Source organism: Oncorhynchus masou, chromosome 28, assembly GCF_036934945.1.
Source record: "Oncorhynchus masou masou isolate Uvic2021 chromosome 28, UVic_Omas_1.1, whole genome shotgun sequence".
Taxonomy (NCBI): domain Eukaryota; kingdom Metazoa; phylum Chordata; class Actinopteri; order Salmoniformes; family Salmonidae; genus Oncorhynchus; species Oncorhynchus masou.
In genome coordinates, this window is record NC_088239.1 from 41,449,573 (window position 1) to 41,473,531 (window position 23,959).

The window sequence follows — 23,959 nt, forward strand, 5'->3', positions numbered from 1 at the left end:
AGGAAGCGGGGGCCAGGGCGAAAGAAAGACGAGAGGCAGCTAGACAGAAGGCCCAAACAGGGGATAGGAAAGGGAGCAGGGGCTGGGTCAGGGCATACAGGCCCAGGCATACTGTAGACAGGGTACCCAGACATGGAAAGAGAGACCGGGCTGGGTCGAGGCAGACAGCAGACAGGCCCAGGCGCACTGTAGACAGGGTACCCAGACATGGAAAGAGAGACCGGGCTGGGTCGAGGCAGACAGCAGACAGGGTGCCTAGGCAGGGGCTAGGAAAGAGAGCGGGGACGGGTCGGGGAAGACAGGCCCAGGCCTACTGTAGACAGGGTGCAAATCCCCACAACAGACGCAAAAGCCAGCCAGAAAAACAATCTTGAAACATAAAATAGTGGTATACTCGAGCAACGCTTTATCGGAGCCATGGTCTGTTTTGGGAGAACCCAGACAGGCTGCCAGGACAGGGTGGGCTGAGGGGCGTGTGTGTGTGTGTGTGTGTTTGTGTGTGTGTGGGAGGCAGGGAGGGAGGATGTGGTAGCTTTTGGGATACTGGACAGGAGGCATGCTATGCTAAACAGATTACAAAGCTCTACTGACAACACTGGTAGTAACTCAAACATAAAAGAAGTGGAGCAACTGCTACCAATGGTATGAGAGGAGACAAAGTTTGAGTACAGACGAACTACAACAGACAGCATACAGGATGGCATGTTTAACAAATTACGAAGGCTACTCCCTGCCACTAGTGATGACGATGACTCAATGCATATAGTACAAAATAAATGGAGCGACTGCTATCAACGGCATTAATGCCATTGTATGTTACTGTGCATGGATATAGCCTAACCGTTTTCCAACTGGTGTTTGTAAGAGTTTGCAACAGTTTTCACTGGAAACTAAGCCATATGTCTGTCTGGAATCACCTTAAGATTGTAATTTTGCCCAGAGCGTTGGAACATAATGATAATGACAGTACAGTAAAAGGGAAATTACAATCCAGTTGGTTGGGTGGCTTCAAAGCTCTCTTTTCTCTCCATGGAGACAAATAAGAGGGCTGATATAAAACTGGTTTGATGAATAGATGAATATGTTGGCTACCGCCCTGCCTACAGACAGCCCGACTGACTGGCTGTGGCAGGCTAAGTGATTGACTGACTGACTGGTTGGATGGCTGACAGACTTCCTGGGAATACCCCACTAAAGATCACACAGGCGCAGGGCTAAAGATCACACACACATGCTCTCTGTCCTGTGGTGCCATGTGAAACAGGATCATATTGTCATGCTGGGACTGGGAGCGAATAAGTAGTGGGGAAATTGGCCCTACCTTGAAGAGGGGAAACAAACCAGTGAGTCTGCCTGTCCATCCATCCAGGCCCCATCCCATCTAGAGAGCAGAGATGAAGGGCACATTGTGACAGTCAGGATTCCACAGCTCTTACACATTCATTCAGATTCACCACATCGCCGAGTCACACGTGATCAAAACAATTCGATAGAGAGCCTTGACCAAACCCGTCTGTCTGCCTGCGCAGGCCTCCAAGGCATGTTGGCCGTTTCTGCCACATTTCACACTTTGTTCCAGTGTGGACACCCCAGGCAGTCTCTAATCTGTACTCATCCAGTTGAGGGGACGATCTGTCCCAGTTGTGGACATGACTAGTCAGCCAACATCCGATATGGCGTCTATCTATCACTGTGTGTGTGTGTGGGGAGGGAGGAGATGAGGCAGTAGCAGACACTGAGGCTCTTGGGGATTACAGAGAGGTCAGGGTATAACTCAGATCACACAGTCAGGCAGTAGATCGCTACACACAGACACACACAAGTCAGAGACACAGACAGGCCGGCTGCTGATGGCCCGCTGATAGGTGTCTGCCACCAACAAAGAGCACTTATCTGTGGGAAACCGATGACCGCCATTCCATTCAGACACACAGACTCTCCCTCTGGTCAAGGGCCCTCTTTCTCTTGTTTTGTTTGACAATGGTTTTCTTTCCCCCCCCCCCATTTAGACAGCCTCTCACTCCCTCAGTCTCACTTTGGCCATGGCATGGCCGCTCGCCCTCTTTCTCTTCTATGAGAAATGATTGACCATGGTTGTATCTCATCTCTTTCTTTAATATATTTCCCTCAAGTTCGTTTCATCCCCCTCTTCTCCTATCGCTCTTGCTCTCTGTCATGCTCTCCAACAGGGCCCTGTGTCCTGGTATATCTATAGAGATATATAAGATCCTTGTTACACCCTTATGATCACAACAATGTTATTTATTTAATTTCCCTTTGCTTCTTGATTTTGCCTCTCACTGTTTGTCGTGTCTTCCTTTCATTATGAAATGGGATCTTTCATAGCCACAAAGTGCATTGGGAGTAGAAAGAATTCTCCAGTCCTCCACAGAGAGAGTGCTCAGTAGCGGTCCCATCTCGTCTGATGAGGAGTGATTCCAACTGGCCTCTTCCTGTTCCCTGAAAGTATTTCCTTCCTGCTCCTCCACTACAATCACACAGGCCTAGCTTTCCCATGGCGCAGCAGCACTGTGTGTGTGTGTGTGTGTGTGTGTGTGTGTGTGTGTGTGTGTGTGTGTGTGTGTGTGTGTGTGTGTGTGTGTGTGTGTGTGTGTGAGTGAGTGAGTGAGTGAGTGACCATCGGGTTCTTGGTCAACTCCCTGACCAAGGCCCTTCTCCCCCAATTGCTCAGTTTGGCTGGGTGGCCAGCGCTAGGAAGAGTCTTGGTGGTTCCAAACTTCCATTTAAGAATGATGGAGGCCACTGTGTTCTTGAGGACCTTCAATGCTGCAGACATTGCTGCAGACACAATCCTGTCTCGGAGCTCTACGGACAATTCCTTTGACCCCATGGCTTGGTTTTTGCTCTGACATGCACTGTCACCTGTGGGATCTTATATGCCTTTCCAAATCCAATGTCCAATCAATAGAATTTACCAAAGGTGGACTCCAATCAAGTTGTAGAAACATCAAGGATGATGAATGCAAACAGGATTGTTGAAACTTGTTGAAAGTTCTTTTTGAAAAAGGAGAAGCTAACAAATTAGCAACAACACCCTCTTTGGCAACACCTGCTGCAGCCACTGAAAACTAGCCGACCAAAAAAGCTGGTCGGCTAGCTAGACCGTGGGAAAACTACTGCTCGCAAGAAGGCAGAAGTTTCCATATGTTTTTTGTAAAAATGATCCCACTCATTAAGTTAAAATATGATTGGTTTTCCACTGATTCCACCAAAATGTTGCCCTAATGCAGTTGAATGGCAGATGTCTTTAGCTTGCTTCTGATGGCCTAGCCAATGGCTGACTTAGCTAGCTAGATTTATCTCCCCAGGGACCAGCAAAGAAAAAAGATTGGATATTATTTTCTCTTCTTTCCAACAAAAGCTGAAAACAAATCAGAACATCATTGAAAATGATATAATTATCATTATATATTTTAATCACTATTTTACAAGTTCTTAGTCCTTCTCTGAAGGCTCTTTGTTCCCCACTGTGTTTTAGTTAGTAACCATTTGTCGAGTGGCTCTATTTTTCCTCAGCATGCATTTTTTTCACTATTCTGAATGTCTAAAGAATCCATATGTTGTTCTGAAATATGAACACAGAAATACTGGACATTTTAAACTCTTGTTATAGTGGTTATTTGACAAAATGACACTCATGATCTTGAATTGGCCTCACATTTTCTCGGTCTTGACTCGATTTGCTCAGGCCTTGAATCGGTCTTGCTTTCGGTGGTGCGCCTGGCACCTACTACCATATCCCGTTCAAAGTCACTTAAATATTTTGTCTTGCCCATTCACCCTCTAAATGGCACACACGCCATCCATGTCTCAAAGCTTAAAAATTCTTATTTTAACCTGTATCCTCTCCTTCATTTACACTGATTGAAGTGGATTTATCAAGTGACATCAATAAGGGATCACCTGGTCAGTTTGTCATGATTAAGTAGATGTTATTAATGTTTTGTATACTCAGTGTGCAGCATATCACAACTTTGGATTTCATCCCCAACATATTTGGATCGGTTTGGGGTCCGCGGACCGATGCACTCGTATTTTAGACATTTGAGCCAGCCCAGTCCCCTGTTAGTGTTAACACCTCCACATCCTCTTTTACTGTCCAGGGGACTACATGCTGCACACTGCTGTACAAATACCATTCATTCTCGGCTTGGCTGTCAGACAGAACAGGCTTGTTGTCCTATATAAAGACATCAGTGTGAGTAGGGTACTAAAGTTTGATTTACAATCAGGATGCATTGTAGACTGTAGTTAGCTGTAGCCTTGGCATGCAGACAAGCAGTAAACTGATTTAGCTAGCTGCCATTGTAGAATGATGCCATTGTACAGTAGAATGGGAGAGGAGGATGTGTATGAAGATGCACAAAAAAAGCAGACAGAGAAACTAAGTAACGAAGAAACTAACATCATGAAGTACAAACACCTGTCTAGTCTGGTCGGAACAGGACTCTTTCTCGGTCTCTAAATCTGTTACTGAGCACACAGCCTTCCTTATGTGTCATGTCTGATCTGTTCCGGGTAGACTACAGTGTGGACTGTCTGATAGGACAGGGCAACTCCCCTCGATCTATCTATGAGCACACAGCACTCTGTCGTACCGTCTGTGAATGGGAGACATTATGAAACAATATCAAGGCATGGCCCTCATTCTGGCGCACAGATGGATACACACATTTTTTACATTTAATTAATTCAGCAGATGCTGTTATCCAGAGACATACAATTAGTGCATTTATCTTCAGAAAGCTAGGTGAGACAACCACATCACAGTCGTAGTAAAACAGACATCTAACCTCCCGCTGAACCCTACCCAGCAGCCTTTAGTGGCCTGTGAAGGGCCTTGTGTACTAAGTGGAGTGAAGAGGGAAATACAGAAGTGGAGAATCAGAGAAATGAGAAGCTGAGCGATAAAGAAAAGCATCCACCTTGCTAACACACTCCACACTTTGGAGGGATATGGTTGATCAAAGCTCCCTATCACAAAACAGTACAGAAAAGTTAAACCCCTTTCTTCCATTCAGCAATGCTCTCATGTCTATCTTCATGTGATCTCTTTATTTATTTTTACTATCAGTAAATTATAGATAAATCTCATATCTGTCCAAGTAGCATTGAGCTCTAGGCCGTGACCCACAGCCCCCATCCCACAGAGACAGTGAGACAGCTGGCCCTGGACATCCAGGCTGTGGTTTGGCCATGACAGGCTTTCTGGATTCCCCTGGCTGTTCCTGGCCAGCAAAACATTTATGATGACTGATTATCTTTTTATCACAGGCTACATCTAGCATCAGAGGAAGAGAAGGTCCTGTAGCTGTGTGTGTGTGTGTGTCTCAGAGACCTAACCAGCCACATCCCTGGCACTGAGAGATTCCCACAGTTAAAACACAACAGGCAGTCATCTGACTCTAAGGGACCATTGTTTACTCTGCTACAGTACTTCACTACTTCCCCATTAAAACGGTATGTGTCCTAAAATGGCACCCTATTCCCTATTTAGTGCACTACTTTTGACCAGGGCCCATAGGTCGATAGTAATTTTTAAAAGTACACTATGTAGGGAATAGGGTGCCATTTGGGACACAGTACTGGTATCACAGAGAGCGAGGACTCCACAAAATCTAACTATAAACAGGAAAACCCCAATTCAAAACAAAGGCAGCTATACCACAGTCATTAACTTAATTGATCAAATATATAATGAATCTCCATCCGCCAAAGAGGTCTCCAAAACAGATATTGTTTTATCACAGTGGGGGAAGGCTTCTTGAGAATAAAATACGAGAGGGTTGTCGAGTGTCTTGGTTTCCCTAGCAACCCCAACTCCTGTGTGTGTGGGCAGTGTTTAGAATGGCAGACTATAGCAATGACAATGACTTTGGGGAACAGTCAGACAATACCTTACACATATGGAGGCAGTCCCTGTAGGGGATTTATGGCGTGTAGTTATTCAATGCACAAAATACCCCTTATTCATTAGTGACTACTGGCTATGATTGGACATTGATACAAAATACCATTGTAGTGTCATTTTTGGAACATCAATAATTTCAACACGAAGTGCCCACTCAGATTCCGACCAAAGATGATAAATAGATCCAGAGAGAAACGAGAGGTCTGACATCACTGTCTTGGTCTGTTCCTGGAAAATCAGGAAGTAAAACAGGCAACAGAGTCTGACAGAGTCTCGGGGCTGTTCATTAAAATGAAATGCATCCTTGCACTCTCTGGATGATGGAGACACAGATTCAGTACAGTCATGCCGGCGCTGTCTGTCCTCTACTAATATGTCTAAGAGAGTCTTGGCTTACATCAGTACAATTACATTTTAAATGTTGAAATGATGGGATGTAAAACTAATCCTGTGATTTACGCGACTTCTGTTCAGACGAGACGAGGCAAAGTATAAAAATCTAAGGCCGTAACTGGGCTTTTTTAGATAATGTCATTTCCTGGCGCTCTCAGATCTACTTATAATTGCTTGTACAGACCCAGGTAATACAACATCACATCAAATATCAGTGTGTGGTGTGTGTGTGTGTGTGTGTGTGTATACACACAGTACCAGTCAAAAGTGTGGACACCTACTCAAGAGTTTTTAGTTATTTTTACTATTTTCTACATCATATAATAATAGTGAAGACATCAAAACAACGAAATAACACATATGGAATCATGTAGTAACCAAAAAAGTGTAAAACAAATCAAAATATTTTATATTTTAGGTTCTTCAATGTTGACAGCTTTGCACACTCTTGGCATTCTCTCAACCAGCGTCATGAGGTAGTGACCTGGAATGCAATTAAATTAACAAGGATGCATTGTAAAAAGTTAATTTGTGGAATTTCTTTCCTTCTTAATGTGTTTGAGCCAATCAGTTGTGTTGTGACAAGGTAGACAGAAGATGGCCCTATTTGGTAAAATACCAAGTCCATATTATGGCAAGAACAGCTCAAATAAGCAAAAGAGAAACGATAGTACATAATTACTTTAAGACATGAAGGTCAGTCAAGGGCAGCCCAAATAAGTGCTTTAGAGTTCAAGTAACAGACACATCTCACGCATGAATCAGGCCTTCGTGGTCGAATTGCTGCAATAAACCACTACCAAATTACACCAATAAGAAGAAGAGACTTGCTTGGGCCAAGAAACACAAGCAATGGACATTAGACCAGTGGAAATCTGTCCATTGGTCTGATGAGTCGAAATGTTAGATTTTTGGTTCCAACCGGAGGAGGAGGCATGGTGCAGGACGTGTGATGGTGTGGGGGTGCTTTGCTGGTGCCACTGTATGTGATTTATTTAGAATTCAAGACATACTTAACTAGCATGGCTACCACAGCATTCTGCAGTGATACGCCATCGTATCTGGTTTGCGCTTAGTGGGACTATCATTTGTTTTTCAACAGGACAATGATCCAACACACCTCCAACTTGTTTAAGGGATATTTGACCAAGAAGGAGAGTGATGGAATGCTACATCAGATGACCTGGACTCCACAATCACTGGACCTCAAACCCAATTGAGATGGTTTGGGATGAGTTGGACCGCAGAGTGAAGGAAAAGCAGTCAACAGGTGCTCAGCATATGACCCGTTTCAGGAAACTAGGCATATGTCGCGGGTCACTACTTCACAGGCAAGCCGTTTGAAAGTAAACTATTTTTTTTATATAAAATGTGCGCTTCTGTCTATTTGAGTTGGTCAGTATATCTTTGTAATCCAGTCTAACGCTGCTTTGTTTTTTTTAGGCATTGTGTAGAAAAACTGCATAAGTGTTGCTCTCCACTTTCTGGAGGACCGAGTTTTGTAATCAGTGGAATTCGAGTATGATAGCTAAGGGAGATGGAAAAAAACATCTGTCTCCGGATTACATCTTAAAACTAAGAGCAACCATGGCATCCGACAGGAGACGTGTCCATCCATGAATGATGTATACTGGTAAGATAGTTACATTTTCAGAGATTACACATATCTAATTTTGACAGAAAGTGGTTTCATTTCAAGTAAAAGTTACTTTTAACTAGCTAGCTACCGCACCTGAAATGGTAACTTGGATAGTGGAGTCTTTTGCCTCTTGGTGTTAGGGGGCAGTATTTTAATTTTTGGATAGAAAACTTTTGACAGAAAACACTTTAACGTTTCCAAAACTGTAAAGATACTGTCTGTGAGTATAACAGAACTGATGTTGCAAGCGAAAGCCTGAGAAAAATCCAATCCGAAAGTGCCCCAGGTTTTGAAAGCGCTGCGTTCCAATGACTCCCTATATGGCTGTGAATGTACCATCAACGAGTTTATGCTTTCTACGTATTCCCCAAGGTGTCTAGAGCATTGTGACATAGTTTTACGCATTTCTGTTGAAGAATAGCCATATGGGGGCACATTGAGTAAGTGGTCACATGGTGGCTCCGAGAGAGATTCTCACGTAAAGTACAGAGGTAGCCATTACTCCAATCGGTCTTCGAGAAAAAGGAATTGTCCCGACGGATAAATTATCAAATAGATATTAGAAAAACACCTTGAGGATGGATTCTAAACAACGTTTGCCATGTTTCTGTTGATATTATGGACCTAATTTGGAGAGAAAAATTCGGCGTTGTGGTGACCGCAATTTCCGGGCGATTTCTCAGCAGAACGTGAAGAACAAACGGAGCTGTTTCGCCTACAAAAATAATATTTTGGGAAAAAAATGATCTTTGGCTATCTACCTGGGAGTCTCGTGAGTGAAAACATCTGAAATTCATCAAAGGTAAACGATTTAATTTGAATGCTTTTCTGATTTCCGTGACAAGGTTGCTTGCTGCTAGCAAGGCATAATGCTATGCTAGGCTATGATAAACTTACACAAATGCTTGTCTAGCGTTGGCTGTAAAGCATATTTTGAAAATCTGGAAAATCTGGATGACCAAAGGCTAAGCTGTGCTCCAATATATTTCACTTGTGACTTTCATGAATAGGAATATTTTCTAGGAAGAGTTATGTTCGTTGCGTTATGCTAATTAGTGTCAGATGATGACAACGATCCCGTTCACGGGATGGGGTGTCACTACAGGTTAAGACATGTACAGTTGAAGTCAGAAGTTTACATACACTTAGGTTGGAATCATTAAAACTAGTTTTGACAAGACAGTTAGGACATCTACTTTGTGCATGACGCAAGTAATTTTTTCCCGCCAATTGTTTAGACAGATTATTTCACTTATAATTCACTGTATCACAATTCCAGTGGGTCAGAAGTTTACATACACTAAGTTGACTGTGCCTTTAAATAGCTTGGAAAATTCCAGAAAATTATGTCATGGCTTCTGATAGGCTAATTGACATCATTTGAGTCAATTGGAGGTGTACCTGTGGATGTATTTCAAGGCCTACCTTCAAACTCAATGCCTCTTTGCTTGACATCAAGGGAAAATCAAAAGACATCAGCCAAGACCTCAGAAAAAAAATGTAGACCTCCACAAGTCTGGTTCATTCTTTGGAGCAATTTCCAAACGCCTGAAGGTACCACGTTCATCTGTACAAACAATAATATGGAAGTATAAATAACATGGGACCACACAGCCGTCATACCGCTCAGGAAGGAGACGCGTTCTGTCTCCTAGAGATGAATGTACTTTGGTGCGAAAAATGCAAATCAATCCCAGAACAACAGCAAAGGACCTTGTGAAGATGCTGCAGGAAACCGGTACAAAAATATCTATATCCACAGTAAAACAAGTCCTATACCGACATAACCTGAATGGCCACTCAGCAAAGAAGAAGCCACTGCTCCAAAACTGCCATAAAAAAGCCAGACTACGGTTTGCAACTGCACATGGGGACAAAGATTGTACTTTTCGGAGAAATGTCCTCTGGTCTGATGAAACAAAGATATAACTTTTTGGCCATAATGACCATTGTTATGTTTGGAAGAAAAAAGGGGAGGCTTGCAAGCCGAAGAACACCATCCCAACCGTGAAGCACGTGGGTGGCAGCATCATGTTGTTGGGGTGCTTTGCTGCAGGACGGACTGATGCACTTCACAAAATAAATGGCATAATGAGGATGGAAAATTATGTGGATATATTGAAGCAACATCTCAAGACATCAGTCAGGAAGTTAAAGCTTGGTCGCAAATGGGTCTTCCAAATGGACAATGACCCCAAGCATACTTCCAAAGTTGTGGCAAAATGGCTTAAGGACAACAAAGTCAAGGTATTGGAGTGGCCATCACAAAGCCCTGACCTCAATCCCATATAGAATTTGTGGGCAGAAGTGAACAAGCATGTGCGAGCAAGGAGGCCTACAAACCTGATTCAGTTACACCAGCTCTGTCAGGAGGAATGGGCCAAAATTCACCCAACTTATGGGTGCCTTGTGGGAAGCTTGTGGAAGGCTACCCGAAACATTTGACCCAAGTTAAACAATTTCAAGGCAATGCTACCAAATACTAATGGAGTGACCCACTGGGGGTGTGACGAAATAAATATAAGCTGAAATAAATCACTGACATTTCACATTCTTAAAATAAAGTGGTTATCTTAACTGATCTAAGACAGGGGATTTTTACTATTAAATGTCAGGAATTGTGAAAAACTGAGTTTCATAGTATTTGGCTAAGGTGTATGTAAACTTCCAACTTCAACCGTAGCTAGCTAGCTAGCTAGCCAGCCTGGTAAACAATGAACCATAATCCCAACTCATGACGTTACTACCCTGCATTAATCTGCAGGTAACTAACCAACCAGGTACAATATTAGCCAGCTAGCTATCTAACATATGATCTTATTATTCGTATCTCAGAGCTATTTTCTTGGCTAGCTATAGCCTAATGTTAGCTAGCTAACATTGAACCTGGTTGGTTAGCTACCTGCAGATTCATGCAGGGTAGTAACGTTATGAGTTGGGATTATGGTTCATTGTTTACCTAAGTAGCTAGCTACATGTTTTAACAAAAGACTCCACTATGCAAGTAACCATTTCGGGTGTGGTCGTAAGTTCAGTCTGGCCACCTACTCCGATTTCAGGGCACTCTCATCTGAGTGTGCCAGAGCACAGAATAAACTGATTCATTTCCGAGCGCTCAACAACTGTTGAATATGGCCGGTGTCAGTAAACATCGGCAAAATAGCGTAATTAAATTGTTGCCAGCAGCGCAGTTAAAGTCACCAACACTCTGGATAACATGAAAACAGCCTAACCAGCTCCGCGAGGTCGAGTAAAATAGTCAGAGTGGGGTGATCGCTCATTTGTGCCAGGAAGTAGCTTGCTAGCTAGCCAATGTTAGCCAGTTAGCTTGGGTGCTTGATTGCCGATGTAAGGTCAGAACATTCAGATCAACACTACTCATCCGCCAGAGCATCCAGTGTGCGCTCTGAACACGAAACACTCTGAATTTACGAACGGACAATCTGTCACCAACGCTCTGGATAACATAACAGCCTAACCAGCTCTGCTAGGCGGAGTAATGTTCAGTGAGTTGTTACTTTCCCAATGTTCCCATAATGTAGTGGGGGAAAGGGAGCACAGAGGTTTTAGCAGCTCACTAATCACCGTGGCAGCGCAGCGGCTCAAAGCACTTTTCCGGTCACAGCTTGCAGACTTGTTTACGTGTTGCTGTGCGTTTTGTTGCCAACCTTACTTTGCTGCCTGACAACTTTACGGTTTTTACTTTTTAATTACCGTTTATATTTTAGATTTTTCCCTCACTCAACTTGTTTTCCCATTCAACTTTTTCACTCCGGACGCTTTATCTGGACGTGGTTCGTCAGGACCTCCAACAGCCGAAGCGAAGTAGTAACATTAACATGATGCCTTCTAATTGCAGTCGCTGTACTCATAATATACAGGAGAACGATCGCCTTACGGCGAGGATAGCTGTGCTGCAAGCCCAGCTTTAGACGCAATCGTAAGGCAAGGGTAATTTCAGTGTAGGAAAGGATGAAACAGCGTCTGTGCCACCAGTAAGTACAGATAGTAACGTTAAGTATAAATCCCCTCACACGGTCCCCGCAGCCGGACAACTTTCTCATGGTTTCTGGAAGGAAATGCTGTAGGAATGCTCAACCGGTGTCACTCATTCAGCCGACAGAAACTTTTAACCGGTTTTCCCCATTAAGCAGCGAGTCGGAGTCTGAGGCCGAGCCTTCTCTACTCCTCCCGTTACGGGGTCTGAGACGCCAGAGCTTCCCACCATTAGCTCTGACAAATTGAAAACCCTAGTCAATGGCAACTCCATTACCCGCAGTATTAGACTTAAAACAAATCACCCAGCGATCATACACTGTTTACCAGGGGGCAGGGCTACCGACGTTAAGGCTAATCTGAAGATGGTGCTGGCTAAAGCTAAAACTGGCGGCTAAAGCTAAAACTGGCGAGTGTAGAGAGTATAGAGATATTGTTATCCACTTTAGCACCAACGATGTTAGGATGAAACAGTCAGAGGTCACCAAGCGCAACATAGCTTCAGCGTGTAAATCAGCTAGAAAGATGTGTCGGCATCGAATAATTGTCTCTGGCCCCCTCCCAGTTAGGTGGAGTGATGAGCTCTACAGCAGAGTCTCACAACTCACAACAACTCAAAAAGCCAAACCTTGACCCAGAAAATATAAAAAACTAAATCGGCCTATATCAAATCTTCCATTCCTCTCAAAAATTTGGGAAAAGGCTGTTGCGCAGCAATTCACTGCCTTCCTGAAGACAAACAATGTATACGAAATGCTTCAGTCTGGTTTTAGACCCCATCATAGCACTGCGACTGCACGTGTGAAGGTGGTAAATGACCTTTTAATGGCATCAGACCGAGGCTCTGCATCTGTCCTCGTGCTCCTAGAACTTAGTGCTGCTTTTGATACCATCAATCACCACATTCTTTTGGAGAGATTGGAAACCCAAATTGGTCTACACGGACAAGTTCTGGCCTGGTTTAGATCTTATCTGTCGGAAAGATATCAGTTTGTCTCTGTGAATGGTTTGTCCTCTGACAAATCAGCTGTAAATTTCGGTGTTCCTCAAGGTTCCGTTTTAGGACCACTATTGTTTTCACTATACATTTTACCACTTGGGGATGTCATTTGAAAACATAATGTTAACTTTCACTGCTACGCGGATGACACACAGCTGTACATTTCCATGAAACATGGTGAAGCCCCAAAATTGCCCTCGCTAGAAGCCTGTGTTTCAGACATAAGGAAGTGGATGGCTGCAAACTTTCTACTTTTAAACTCGGACAAAACAGAGACACTTGTTCTAGGTCCCGAGAAACAAAGAGATCTTCTGTTGTATCTGACAATTAATCTTAATGGTTGTACAGTCGTCTCAAATAAAACTGTGAAGGATCTCGGCGTTACTTTGGACCCTGATCTCTCTTTTGACGAACATATCAAGACTGCTTCAAGGACAGCTTTTTTTCCATCTACGTAACATTGCAAAAATCAGAAACTTTCTGTCCAAAAATGCAGAAAAATGTATCCATGCTTTTGTTACTTCTAGGTTAGACTACTGCAATGCTCTACTTTCCGGCCTACCCGGATAAAGCACTAAATAAACTTCAGTTAGTGCTAAATACGGCTGCTAGAATCCTGACTAGAACCCCAAAATTTGATCATATTACTCCAGTGCTAGCCTCCCTATACTGGCTTCCTGTCAAGGCAAGGGCTGATTTCAAGGTTTTACTGCTAACCTACCCGTACACTACGGTCACAAGACGCAGGCCTCTTAATTGTCCCTAGAATTTCTAAGCAAACAGCTGGTCAGGGCTTTCTCCTATAGAGCTCAATTTTTATGGAATGGTCTGCCTACCCATGTGAGAGACGCAAACTCGGTCTCAACCTTTAAGTCTTTACTGAAGACTCATCTCTTCAGTAGGTCCTATGATTGAGTGTAGTCTGGCCCAGGAGTGTGAAGGTGAACGAAAAGGCTCTGGAGCAACAAACCGCCCTTGCTGTCTCTGCCTGGCCTGTTCCCCTCTTTCCACTGGGATTCTCTGCCTCTAACCCTATTACGGGGGCTAAGTCACTGGCTTACTGGTGCTCTTTCATGCCGTCCCTAGGAGGGGTGCGTCACTTGAGTGGGTTGAGTCACTGATGTGATCTTCCTGTCTCGGTTGTGCCGTGGCAGAGATCTTTGTGGGCTATACTCGGCTTTGTCTCAGGATGGTAAGTTGGTGGTTGAAGATATCCCTCTCGTGGTGTGGGGGCTGTGCTTTGGCAAAGTGGGTGGGGTTATATTATATCCTTCCTGTTTGGCCCTGTCCGAGGATATCATCGGATGGGGCCACAGTGTCTCCTGACCCCTCCTGTCTCAGCCTCCAGTATTTATACTGCATTAGTTTATGTGTCGAGGTGCTAGGGTCAGTTTGTTATATCTGGAGTACTTCTCCTTTCTTATCCGGTGTCCTGTGTGAATTTAAGTATGCTCTCTCTAATTCTCTCTTTCTTTCTCTCTCTCGGAGGACCTGAGCCCTAGGACCATGCCTCAGGACTACCTGGCATGATGACTCCTTGCTGTCCCCAGTCCACCTGGCCGTGCTGCTGCTCCAGTTTCAACTGTTCTGCCTGAGATTATTATTATTTGACCATGCTGGTCATTTATGAACATTTGAACTACGTGGCCATGTTCTGTTATAATCTCCACCTGGCAAAGCCAGAAGAGGACTGGCCACCCCTCATAGCCTGGTTCCTCTCTAGGTTTCTTCCTAGGTTTTGGCTTTTCTAGGGAGTTTTTCCTAGCCACCGTGCTTCTACACCTGCATTGCTTGCTGTTTGGGATTTTAGGCTGGGTTTCTGTACAGCACTTTGAGATATCAGCTGATGTATGGGGCTACATAAATACATTTGATTTGATTTAGTGTATGATATACCATTTTGTAGCTCTGAGTATCTACTTTTAGCCAATGTAAAAAAAAAAAACATTTCAAATGTTGCTACATAAGACCGATTTGAGCTGGTCGGTCACATACTGTATGTGGGAACTCCTTCAAGACTGTTGGAAAAGCATTCCAGGTGAAGCTGGTTGAGAGAATGCCAAGAGTGTGCAAAGTTGTCATCAAGGAAAAGGGTGGCTACTTTGAAGAATCTCATATATAAAATATAATTGGATTGTTTAACCCCATTTTGGTTACTACATGATTCCATATGTGTTATTACACAGTTTTGATGCCTTCACTATTATTCTACAATGTAGAAAATAGTAAAAATAAAGAAAAACCCTTGAATGAGTAGGTGTGTCCAAACTTTTGACTGGTACAGTATGTGTGTGTATAAGTAATTTGCCTGTCTGTCTGTGCACCTGTTGTTACTTACTTGCTACTCCCGAGGCAAGTCCGTAGAGCAGGCCTCCTCTGTCAGACTGCTGTTCAAAAAGGTGTGTGGCAGGAGGCGGACACTTCTCCTGTCTGATGTAGTTATACAGCAGAGTCTTCACCAACTGACTGGTCAGGGACAAACTGGGGAGGATGAGACATAGTGTCACTAATTGTCTCGTTGTCTAAGTCAACACACAAGCCAGCACCTTGTATTCATGGATGCCAAGGAAAACCAGGCTTCCCCAAAAAATGTACCCAAGAAAAAATATAAAAACATAAAATAATGTATCTTTAGTATCTCTTGTGTTTAATAATTTTCATTCAATTCGCAAGAGGTTGAATGTGTCTCACCGGAGAAAGCATCCGAACGAGCACAACAGTGCCCCTCTGTCTCTGTATGTGTAAGCCATCTATCTGATGCTGTCTGGTCTAAAAGAGTATGACATTGTTTCCACCTGTAGCATTGAATGCAAGGAAAGCCAGCGAGCCCTTGACAAAAAAGTATGAAATAAGAGCCAATCACCGTTGAGCTAAACTGAGTGAGCTCAACTGTGAATGGTCCTGATGCACCAAAATAAAGTATAACTGGGAAGCCAGTTTGGATTTGGCATCATTCCTATCAAAATCGCATCGACAGCATGCGTCATTGAGAGAAACAACTTGAATTGTTGCATCTCGTTGTGTTCTTCCGGTGGCTAGCTAAAATAGGTTCATTCCTAAATTAGCCATGTATGGTGATAGTTATTTGGGCTTGTGGTTTTACTTAATTTTCCGTACTGGTCAATGAATATATTGGTGATTCTGATCCAACCATTCATTTATTAATTGTACCCCTGCCCTGAGAAGAAGGAAGTTCAACACACAGAAATCAGAACCATAGACAGCTACATATTTAGCTTAAGTTGAATGGACTAAATCGGTTTTGGCATCTTTTAGTTGCCACTGTATTATACTACGCATAGGTGATTTTATGATGTTGAAATGGTGCTGGAAAAGTGGAAGCAGCGCCTGTTAACTTTGCGACTTGCGGTAACTCTCCGTGGTTCTATATCAATAGTTGTTTAGTGGTCCGAAAATGTTGGAAACATTCAAACTTGCTTGACCATGCTGTAGGTCATGTAAGTGTTACATGCAATATACTTTGTGGACTTCAATGGACAGATGTTGCTCTCCAGTTTTGTGATGAAACAAAAGGTGTGGTTGAATTTATTCTGCAACTGTCTTCTTATGGTCTCGGCCTTTAGACCTATAGATCACGGTCGCAAGGCATATAAACTAACAGATTACAGAGCAAACAATGCAATTATCAGAACACTTAGGTGGTAATATGGCATTTTCTTTCTGGCTTCCCAGTGATTTTAGCCACGCACCACTACTGACACAGAGAAACCCAGTAGACCTGCTAGCAATAGATGGTCATGAAAGGTTATCATATGTTATTACATGTTATCTATCACATTATCACCATCATTTAAGTGATAATGCCCCTGAGGCCAGTGTTTGGAGGATATATTGGCACGGGTGTTGTTAGGCCTGAGACAAAAGTCAAGTTACCAACATATTCAAATAATGATCTAAATACTTGAATTAAAAAGTTAATTTGATGAATTTATTCATCCTTCCACAAGATATAGTCCCGACAAATCTAAAGTTGCTACCCAAGCCGGCTGGTTGCTGGCTATATTGGTTCAATTGCTAGAGACACAAACAAGTTGTTCAGTCTTTTTGTTCTGTATCAATGGACGCAACCCAGTTGTTCATTCTAAATGTTCCATTGCCATAGTAGCTGGCAAGGTTCTTATCCCTTGCTTGCTTGCTAGCCAACTACGGCTAACTTAGTGACATCAAAAAGTTCAGCCAGAATTACAAAGTAACTTCATTTGCATTTGTTTAAGCTGTTTTCTAGAGAGATTTATTTGGATACATCCATAACAATGAGCTAATGAGGCGTGATTTCGCCTGGAATAGAAAATGTGCTCTCTCGTCACTGTTATTCAGAGAAGCTAGACAACAACACAGCTAACAATCATTAAAAACTGAAGCTGGAAAGACCGCAAACTAGCTGCAATTCGTTTCTTGTACCTTATTTTCAATTAACATTTCTTTGTATATATCCATAAAAACTATGCCAGCTGATTCATGACTCTGAATGGCTGGGAAACGCTGCCTGCCTGTCTCGTCTCGACTCACAACACGTTCAGTACTATGGGACAGCTGGAGATCGAATTTGAATATTGATACAATGCTGTAAATGTCGAAGAGACAGACAGCAATATTTATACAAATCTCTGCTGTTGAAAACTAAATGTTAGTCTAAAAGGAATTGTGAGATAATGTCTAGATGCTTTTTATAGTGGAGATCAAGTTTATAAATTGCTTGTCTGGGCTAATGAGAGGGTGGATTGCGAAGAGTAAATTGACATTTTAACGTCATATATTTAGCCGGTGGTAACTTGCGGCAAAGACACCGGCTGGAACTCAGTTTTAACCAATCAGCATTCAGGATTAAACCCACCCGTTGAATAAAAAAATGAAATATTCCTGACCTATGCCATCTATTTTCAGAAACAATGAAATTACTAATAATTGAACATTTCACCTGTAACAGTTGTGTAACGATATTCGTCGTCGGAAGATGAGGAATCATCGGACCAAAGCGCAGCGTGGTAAGTGTTCATGCTTTCTTTATTAAAACTGAACACTATAACAAAAATAACAAAGAGAATAATCGAAACAGTCCTGTAAGGTGCAAACACTAAACAGAAATTAACTACCCACAAAAACCCTGTGGGAAAAAGCTACCTCAGTATGGTTCCCAATCAGAGACAACGATAGACAGCTGTCCCTGATTGAGAACCATACCCGGCCAAAACAAAGAAACACAAAAACATAGAAAAAGGAACATAGAATGCCCACCCAAATCACACCCTGACCAAACCAAAATAGAGACATATAAAGCTCTAAGGTCAGGGCGTGACAAGTTGTTTACCTACACATTTATTGTGAGTAAAACAGAGTGGAAATTTCTCCCCCAAAAAATCTATTATTAAAATATGTCAGGACTCAGGTGAGAGGATGACTGTCCTTTCTGTGATTAATAAGTGTATACTGTTTTTGGATGTTTTTGTGGGAAACCAACCTATTTTCTTGTTTTAACGTTGGACAGATATGGGAAAACGTCCCAAGAAGAGCAGCGGTGGGCTTCCGTTTCTGTTTGAATGTGAGGAGAAAAACACAAACTCTATTGTGTGTGACTGTGTGTGTGTGTGACTGTGTGTGAGAGAGAGGGAGACCGTGTGCTGCGTGTGTGCTGCATGTGTGTTGCATGTGCGCGAGACCGAGGGAAGTGGAGCGCTTAGAAAAACAACTGGTGTTTGTTTTTGTGGGCCTTGTTTTTGGCTGAGGCAGAAACTCAGCTTTCTTGTGTGCCCTGGCCAGCCTCCCACTGAACCTCAGACAGAGTAGGGTCTGTCCCTATTGGCCCTGGCCAAAAGTAGTACACTATATTGGGTATAGGGTAGCATTTGGGATGCACTCATCCAGACCCACCAGGGAGATGACTGGCTCCTTAGTGGCAGAGACCGACATCTTGGCTGGACCACTTTCCGTGGAACGTGAGAACATTACTCGGACCTTGATAATGTTACTCGGAACCCTGTCTGGAACAATCTGTAACATGTAGCTAGCTGTTTCCAAGGACTCATGGAGACTCCTGCTAAAGTTTCTTAGTTAGGATCATGTGATTGTGTCATTGTAGAGACTCCCTTGCCAAGGTTACTTTTAGGTCGTGATTATGCCGAATAAGAGTGAACGGGGAAGGCGTCACAACAGTCGCAGACCCATATGTGTTTAAGTATATACAGTAGCAGACCTGGATTGAAATAGTATTTAATTTAATTCAAATGTCTTCACTCACAGTCGGGTGTGTATGTGCGTCACCATCTCGCCACTCACCATCGCCCCTTCATCAGGTACTGGTAGATGAGTCCGTCTCTCAGGATCTCCTTGTGAAAGAGTTGGTAGGACAGCAGCACCAGCATGGTGGTCACAGCCTCAAACAGGATACTGTACGTGATGTCCCTGTAAAACACACACAGACACACAGACAGAGACAGACAGACAGACAGACAGACAGACAGACAGACAGACAGACAGACAGACAGACAGACAGAGAGACAGACAGAGAGACAGACAGACAGACAGACAGACAGACAGACAGACAGACAGAGACAGACAGACAGACAGAGAGACAGACAGACAGAGACAGACAGACAGAGAGACAGACAGAGAGACAGACAGAGAGACAGACAGAGACAAACACACACTGTGTTAAATAGACATATAATTTGGTGATCGTGCTGCACAACGCCTATAAGCACCAAGACATTGAAAATATTTTTTTGGGGGGGGTTGAAAATACGTATTCAACATCTTGTGCTCAAGCCTGTACAGTTGACAGGAAACACACATGGAACATAGTATTCTGAATGAAACTGGTGTGTACTGAGGAGAACATAAGCTGCTCTCTCTCATGTCATGAATTGGCCCACATGCAGTGACTAACATGTTGAGAATCCTTGTGTGATACGATTAATATGTCTAGTGACACTGGTCATGACAGAGAGAGAGACCCATGGTCTTTGAGCATCAGTGTCACCACCAGTCTTTCCTCACTCGCTCTTTTTCTGTCCCTCCTACTCTCGCTTTCTTGATCCCTGTCTCTCACACTCTGAACCCCCCATTGTGCCTCTCCTTCCTGTCCCCCCGCTCTTCCAGTTCCGCAGCCTGTGATGTCACGCCACAGATGCCTTTCACTTTCATGGTTCTATTTTTACCACTGTACTCAGAGTGGGGGGCTATTCAACTGACACAACCAACACCCTTGTGCCCCCCCCACCACACACACACAGGTAGTGGGAGGAACTGATCTAGTGTTCCTCTTGGCATTAATCAGACCAACTGGCACACACAGATTATACAGTCTGTACTGTATATAAAACATATGTGCCCTTTAGATGTTTATTTTCTTTTTCAGTGTAACACAAGCTACCATGGAAAACATCTCCAAATGGTGCGTGCCTGTCCTAGGTGACTGTTCTAGTCAGGCCTACATCGTTTTATTGGATAAATGGTGATAACAAGTGATGGATCCTAAACAAAAGGAGTTCAATCAATCAATCATATATTGATTGCTGCAGTACATCACTGGTCAACTCTCAAAATATTTTTCTAAAGATTCTTAAATGTTTTTAAAAATGGGATACATTCTTCTACCAAAAGTCAGGCTTTCTGTCCCTCTCCTCTCTACTCGGAGCACGTAGATAGGAAACGGGCCAACGGCAACAACGCGATAAGAAAAAAAGGACGTTGTGGAGCTTCAAAACAATGAAGAACGGAATGAAATGCTGAACAGAGACAGAGAGACGGGTTTGTTTCAAACCCCTGTCAATCATTTCTTTCAAACCTCAAACAACCTTTGCCTTGGAATGGCTCATGTAAACAAGAGTAATAACATCCGTCAGTCCTCCTTTTGCCTTTGATCGAGTTACTACAAGGAAAGTTGAATAAGACACTTATATAGCAAAGTGTGTTCAACTCAAGAGTAAGGTTACTGTCATGCACTCCTCACTATCCTCATCATCATCACGGTTCATAGGTTCTAGGTATGACGGTCACATGGAGGAGGAACGGAAGACAAGGAAGTCCTGAGAACATTCCATGGGACATGGAGATCGCCATGCCGATGCTTTTATATTGAGTGTGAGGGAGAGAGGCAGTCTTGGCCTGGAGCATGGCCATACTCACGACACACACAAAGGAGGAGACTCATGTTTTCAGCACAGGCACATTGACAGACCTTCAGAAGTGAATGGCATGGCTAAATAATAGGTGTAGCCAGGCCTAAATAAAAAGTCATAGAAATGTCGACCATGAAAACTAAAGGCAAAAGAAATAGACATAGAAATGAGTGTACTGCTGACTGTTTGATGAACTTACACACAAAGACACATCCAGGCGCAGGCATAAGCATGTGTGCGCGCACACACACACCGCTGCGTGTTGGAAAGGCACAAAGGCGAAGACAGAGGAGTAGCGGAGAAATGCCTTTGAAATGTACACCAGTTCCACCAGCAATGCCGGGCCAGATCTGGGCCGACTCACCACGACCAGCCCGGCGCCACAGAACCCAACAAAGCCCCTGAGCCGGAGCGAAATGCCCAATCAGCACAGCAAAGACGTAAGGCTCAGGTCAAAAGTAGTGAACTATATAAGGAATAGGGTGCTATTTGGAATGCCGCTGAAGATGCACACTGACCATCCGCTCTCCCTGCTCCCTCCCCAGGGCATTGGCTGCATGTCCCACCCCCAAACAGGGGACTGTAATCCAGCTATCCAAGGGGCTCCTCTCCCTACCGCCTTCCTCTCCCTTTGACCCTCCCTAACTAACCCTCAGTGTCTCTCAACCGCCTCACTGTGTGTGGGTGTGTGTGGGAGTGAGAGAAGGAGTGTGTCCACCCCACCAGATGGACCATGAGACCGCACTGCAATGGGAACACAGAGATCCAGTGACCCTCTGCCTCTGAACCTCTGCCAGAGACCTCTATTCTATCAGAGACAGAGACAGCGAGAGAGAAAGAGAGAGAGAGAAAGAGAGAGATAGAGAGAGAGGCTGGCAAACAGTCAGATGCAAGATGAGTAGGTGAATAGAAAGACAAAAACAAAAGACGGTGTCCTTGGTGTGACACCAGAAGACCTTGTGCATTCACAGTGGAGCTCAATGAGATGGGGCAGGACACAGGATCATATTACCTCGGTCTACCACCATCTGCCCCTGTCTGGGGTCCAAAGCCACCACTGATACTTCAACAGACAGTGCCATTAGGACCAGATTATGGTGTCAGGTTTTATATGAAAAAGGGAGAGGTATAAATTGCTACGAGTCTAACTAATGATATAGTAGGCGCAGAGAAGCTGTAGTGTGTAGAGCTGGCCTTTCACTTGTCACTGTCCGTGTACTCATTAAAGCACATGGAGGTCGTCACAGAGGGTCCAGACTCACCACACCTCAATCTGCTCCCCTCCCTCTATGCCTTTCCCTCTAACCACCTTACCCCATTCCCCCAGGAGAGGTATACTCACAGCAGGGGAACCTCCACCACCAGGTGTACGAGGTTACACATCAGCTCTTCCAGCAGTACCTCGCTCCCTGTGTCTGGAGAGAGCGAGAGAGAGACTAGGGTTAAGCCAATTACCTAGCCTGTTTCTGCTTTCACCTCAGTTTCAATTAGATCAGCCAGTAGCTAAAATCACTCCCTTACCACAGTAAAAAGACCACTGTGCCCATTTGGGTTCAATGGGAAGCTGTGGTGAGTGCAACCCAAGCTGACAGGCAGAAACACATAAGAAAAACACAAGGCACAGTGGGAAGGCTCCATAGGACGAATGGCCTTGATACTGATTAAATATACAAGTGGCCAGGTTATCTAGTACTGTGTCTAGTACTGTGTCGGACTCCCCTTTGCCTTCAGAGCAGCCTGAATTCTACAGCACATGGATTCTACAAGTCAGAAACGTTCCACAAGGGTGTTGGTCACACCACCAGGTGGGATTGGTCCATGGACTCAAACTGCGAATACCATATCCTGACTCTGTCATCAGCATGACTCAACAGGAAGCAGTATTCGCAGGACAAGGCAATGTTTTTCCACTTCTCAATAGTCCACTGTTTGTGATTGCGAGCCCACTGGAGCCACTTCTTGTTTTTAACTGATATGAGTGGAACCCGGTCTGGTCGACTGCTGCTATAGCCCACTCATAACAAGGATCAACGAGTCTGAGATTCCGTTCAGCACGTCACTGTTGTACTGCGCTGTTATTTGTCCGTTTGTGGCCTGCACGCTTCTTTCCATTCTCCTTCGACCTCTCTCATCAATGAGCTATTTTTGCCCACAGGAATGCCATTGACTGGATGTTTTTTGTTTGTCGCACCATTCTCGGTAAACCCTAGACATTGTCATGCGTGAAAAGCCTAAAGCTCAAAGTTACTTAGGTCACTCCTTTTGACTATTCTAACTTTCAATCTAACTTTCAAACAGTAAATGAATGTCTCGATGCCGGTCTGCCTGCTTTTTTCAGCAAGCCACGGCCACGTGACTGTCTTTGGGAGCGATTAATTTTTGTGAACTGTGTGGTGTACCTACTAGTAAGTGAGTGTATAGACACTAGACTAGTCTATGTTCATTGGCAAAGCCAACAGGGATGAAACATCTCTTGTACATCATTTTATCATGGCAAATGTTCATACAGTGTTTACCTAATAGGGTTGAATACAGAGGTTGCTGAATATCACACAGTCTATGCTGTATATCTATGCTATATATTATATGTTTTGATATCTTTACACTTCAAATGAGTCTTGTAATGAACACAAGAAGCAAACACTATTATAATGCATTATACATGTTCGACGTTACTCTCTCCATGTTTAATCTCCTGTGACTAAAAGACTATTCCCTGTCTACACATTTACAGTATCAACCTGTGAACACCAACAGAGAAACAACATAAATCACAAAAATAAAAACAACTGCTCTGTCTCAGTTTTGGTTTCTGCAACTCCTAGCAATACGCCATTGAAATCCCTCTCTCTCCTCTATCT

The 23,959-nt window shown here is 43.7% G+C and overlaps 1 protein-coding gene across 4 annotated transcripts in view; it reads right to left on the reverse strand.

The window, feature by feature from the left end:
* LOC135517587 (dymeclin-like) overlaps window positions 1-23,959 on the reverse strand; it is a 99,182-nt gene that overhangs the window by 36,167 nt on the left and 39,056 nt on the right. For 3 of the 4 annotated variants that reach the window (XM_064942026.1, XM_064942027.1, XM_064942025.1), the window contains exons 3-4: window positions 19,255-19,380; window positions 15,299-15,441 (exon numbers count right to left, since the gene is read on the reverse strand). In XM_064942026.1, the coding sequence (XP_064798098.1) occupies window positions 15,299-15,441; window positions 19,255-19,380 (269 nt within the window). Of the gene's footprint in view, window positions 1-15,298; window positions 15,442-19,254; window positions 19,381-22,440; window positions 22,514-23,959 lie in introns of all 4 variants that reach the window. The other variant, XM_064942028.1, reaches the window with a different exon arrangement.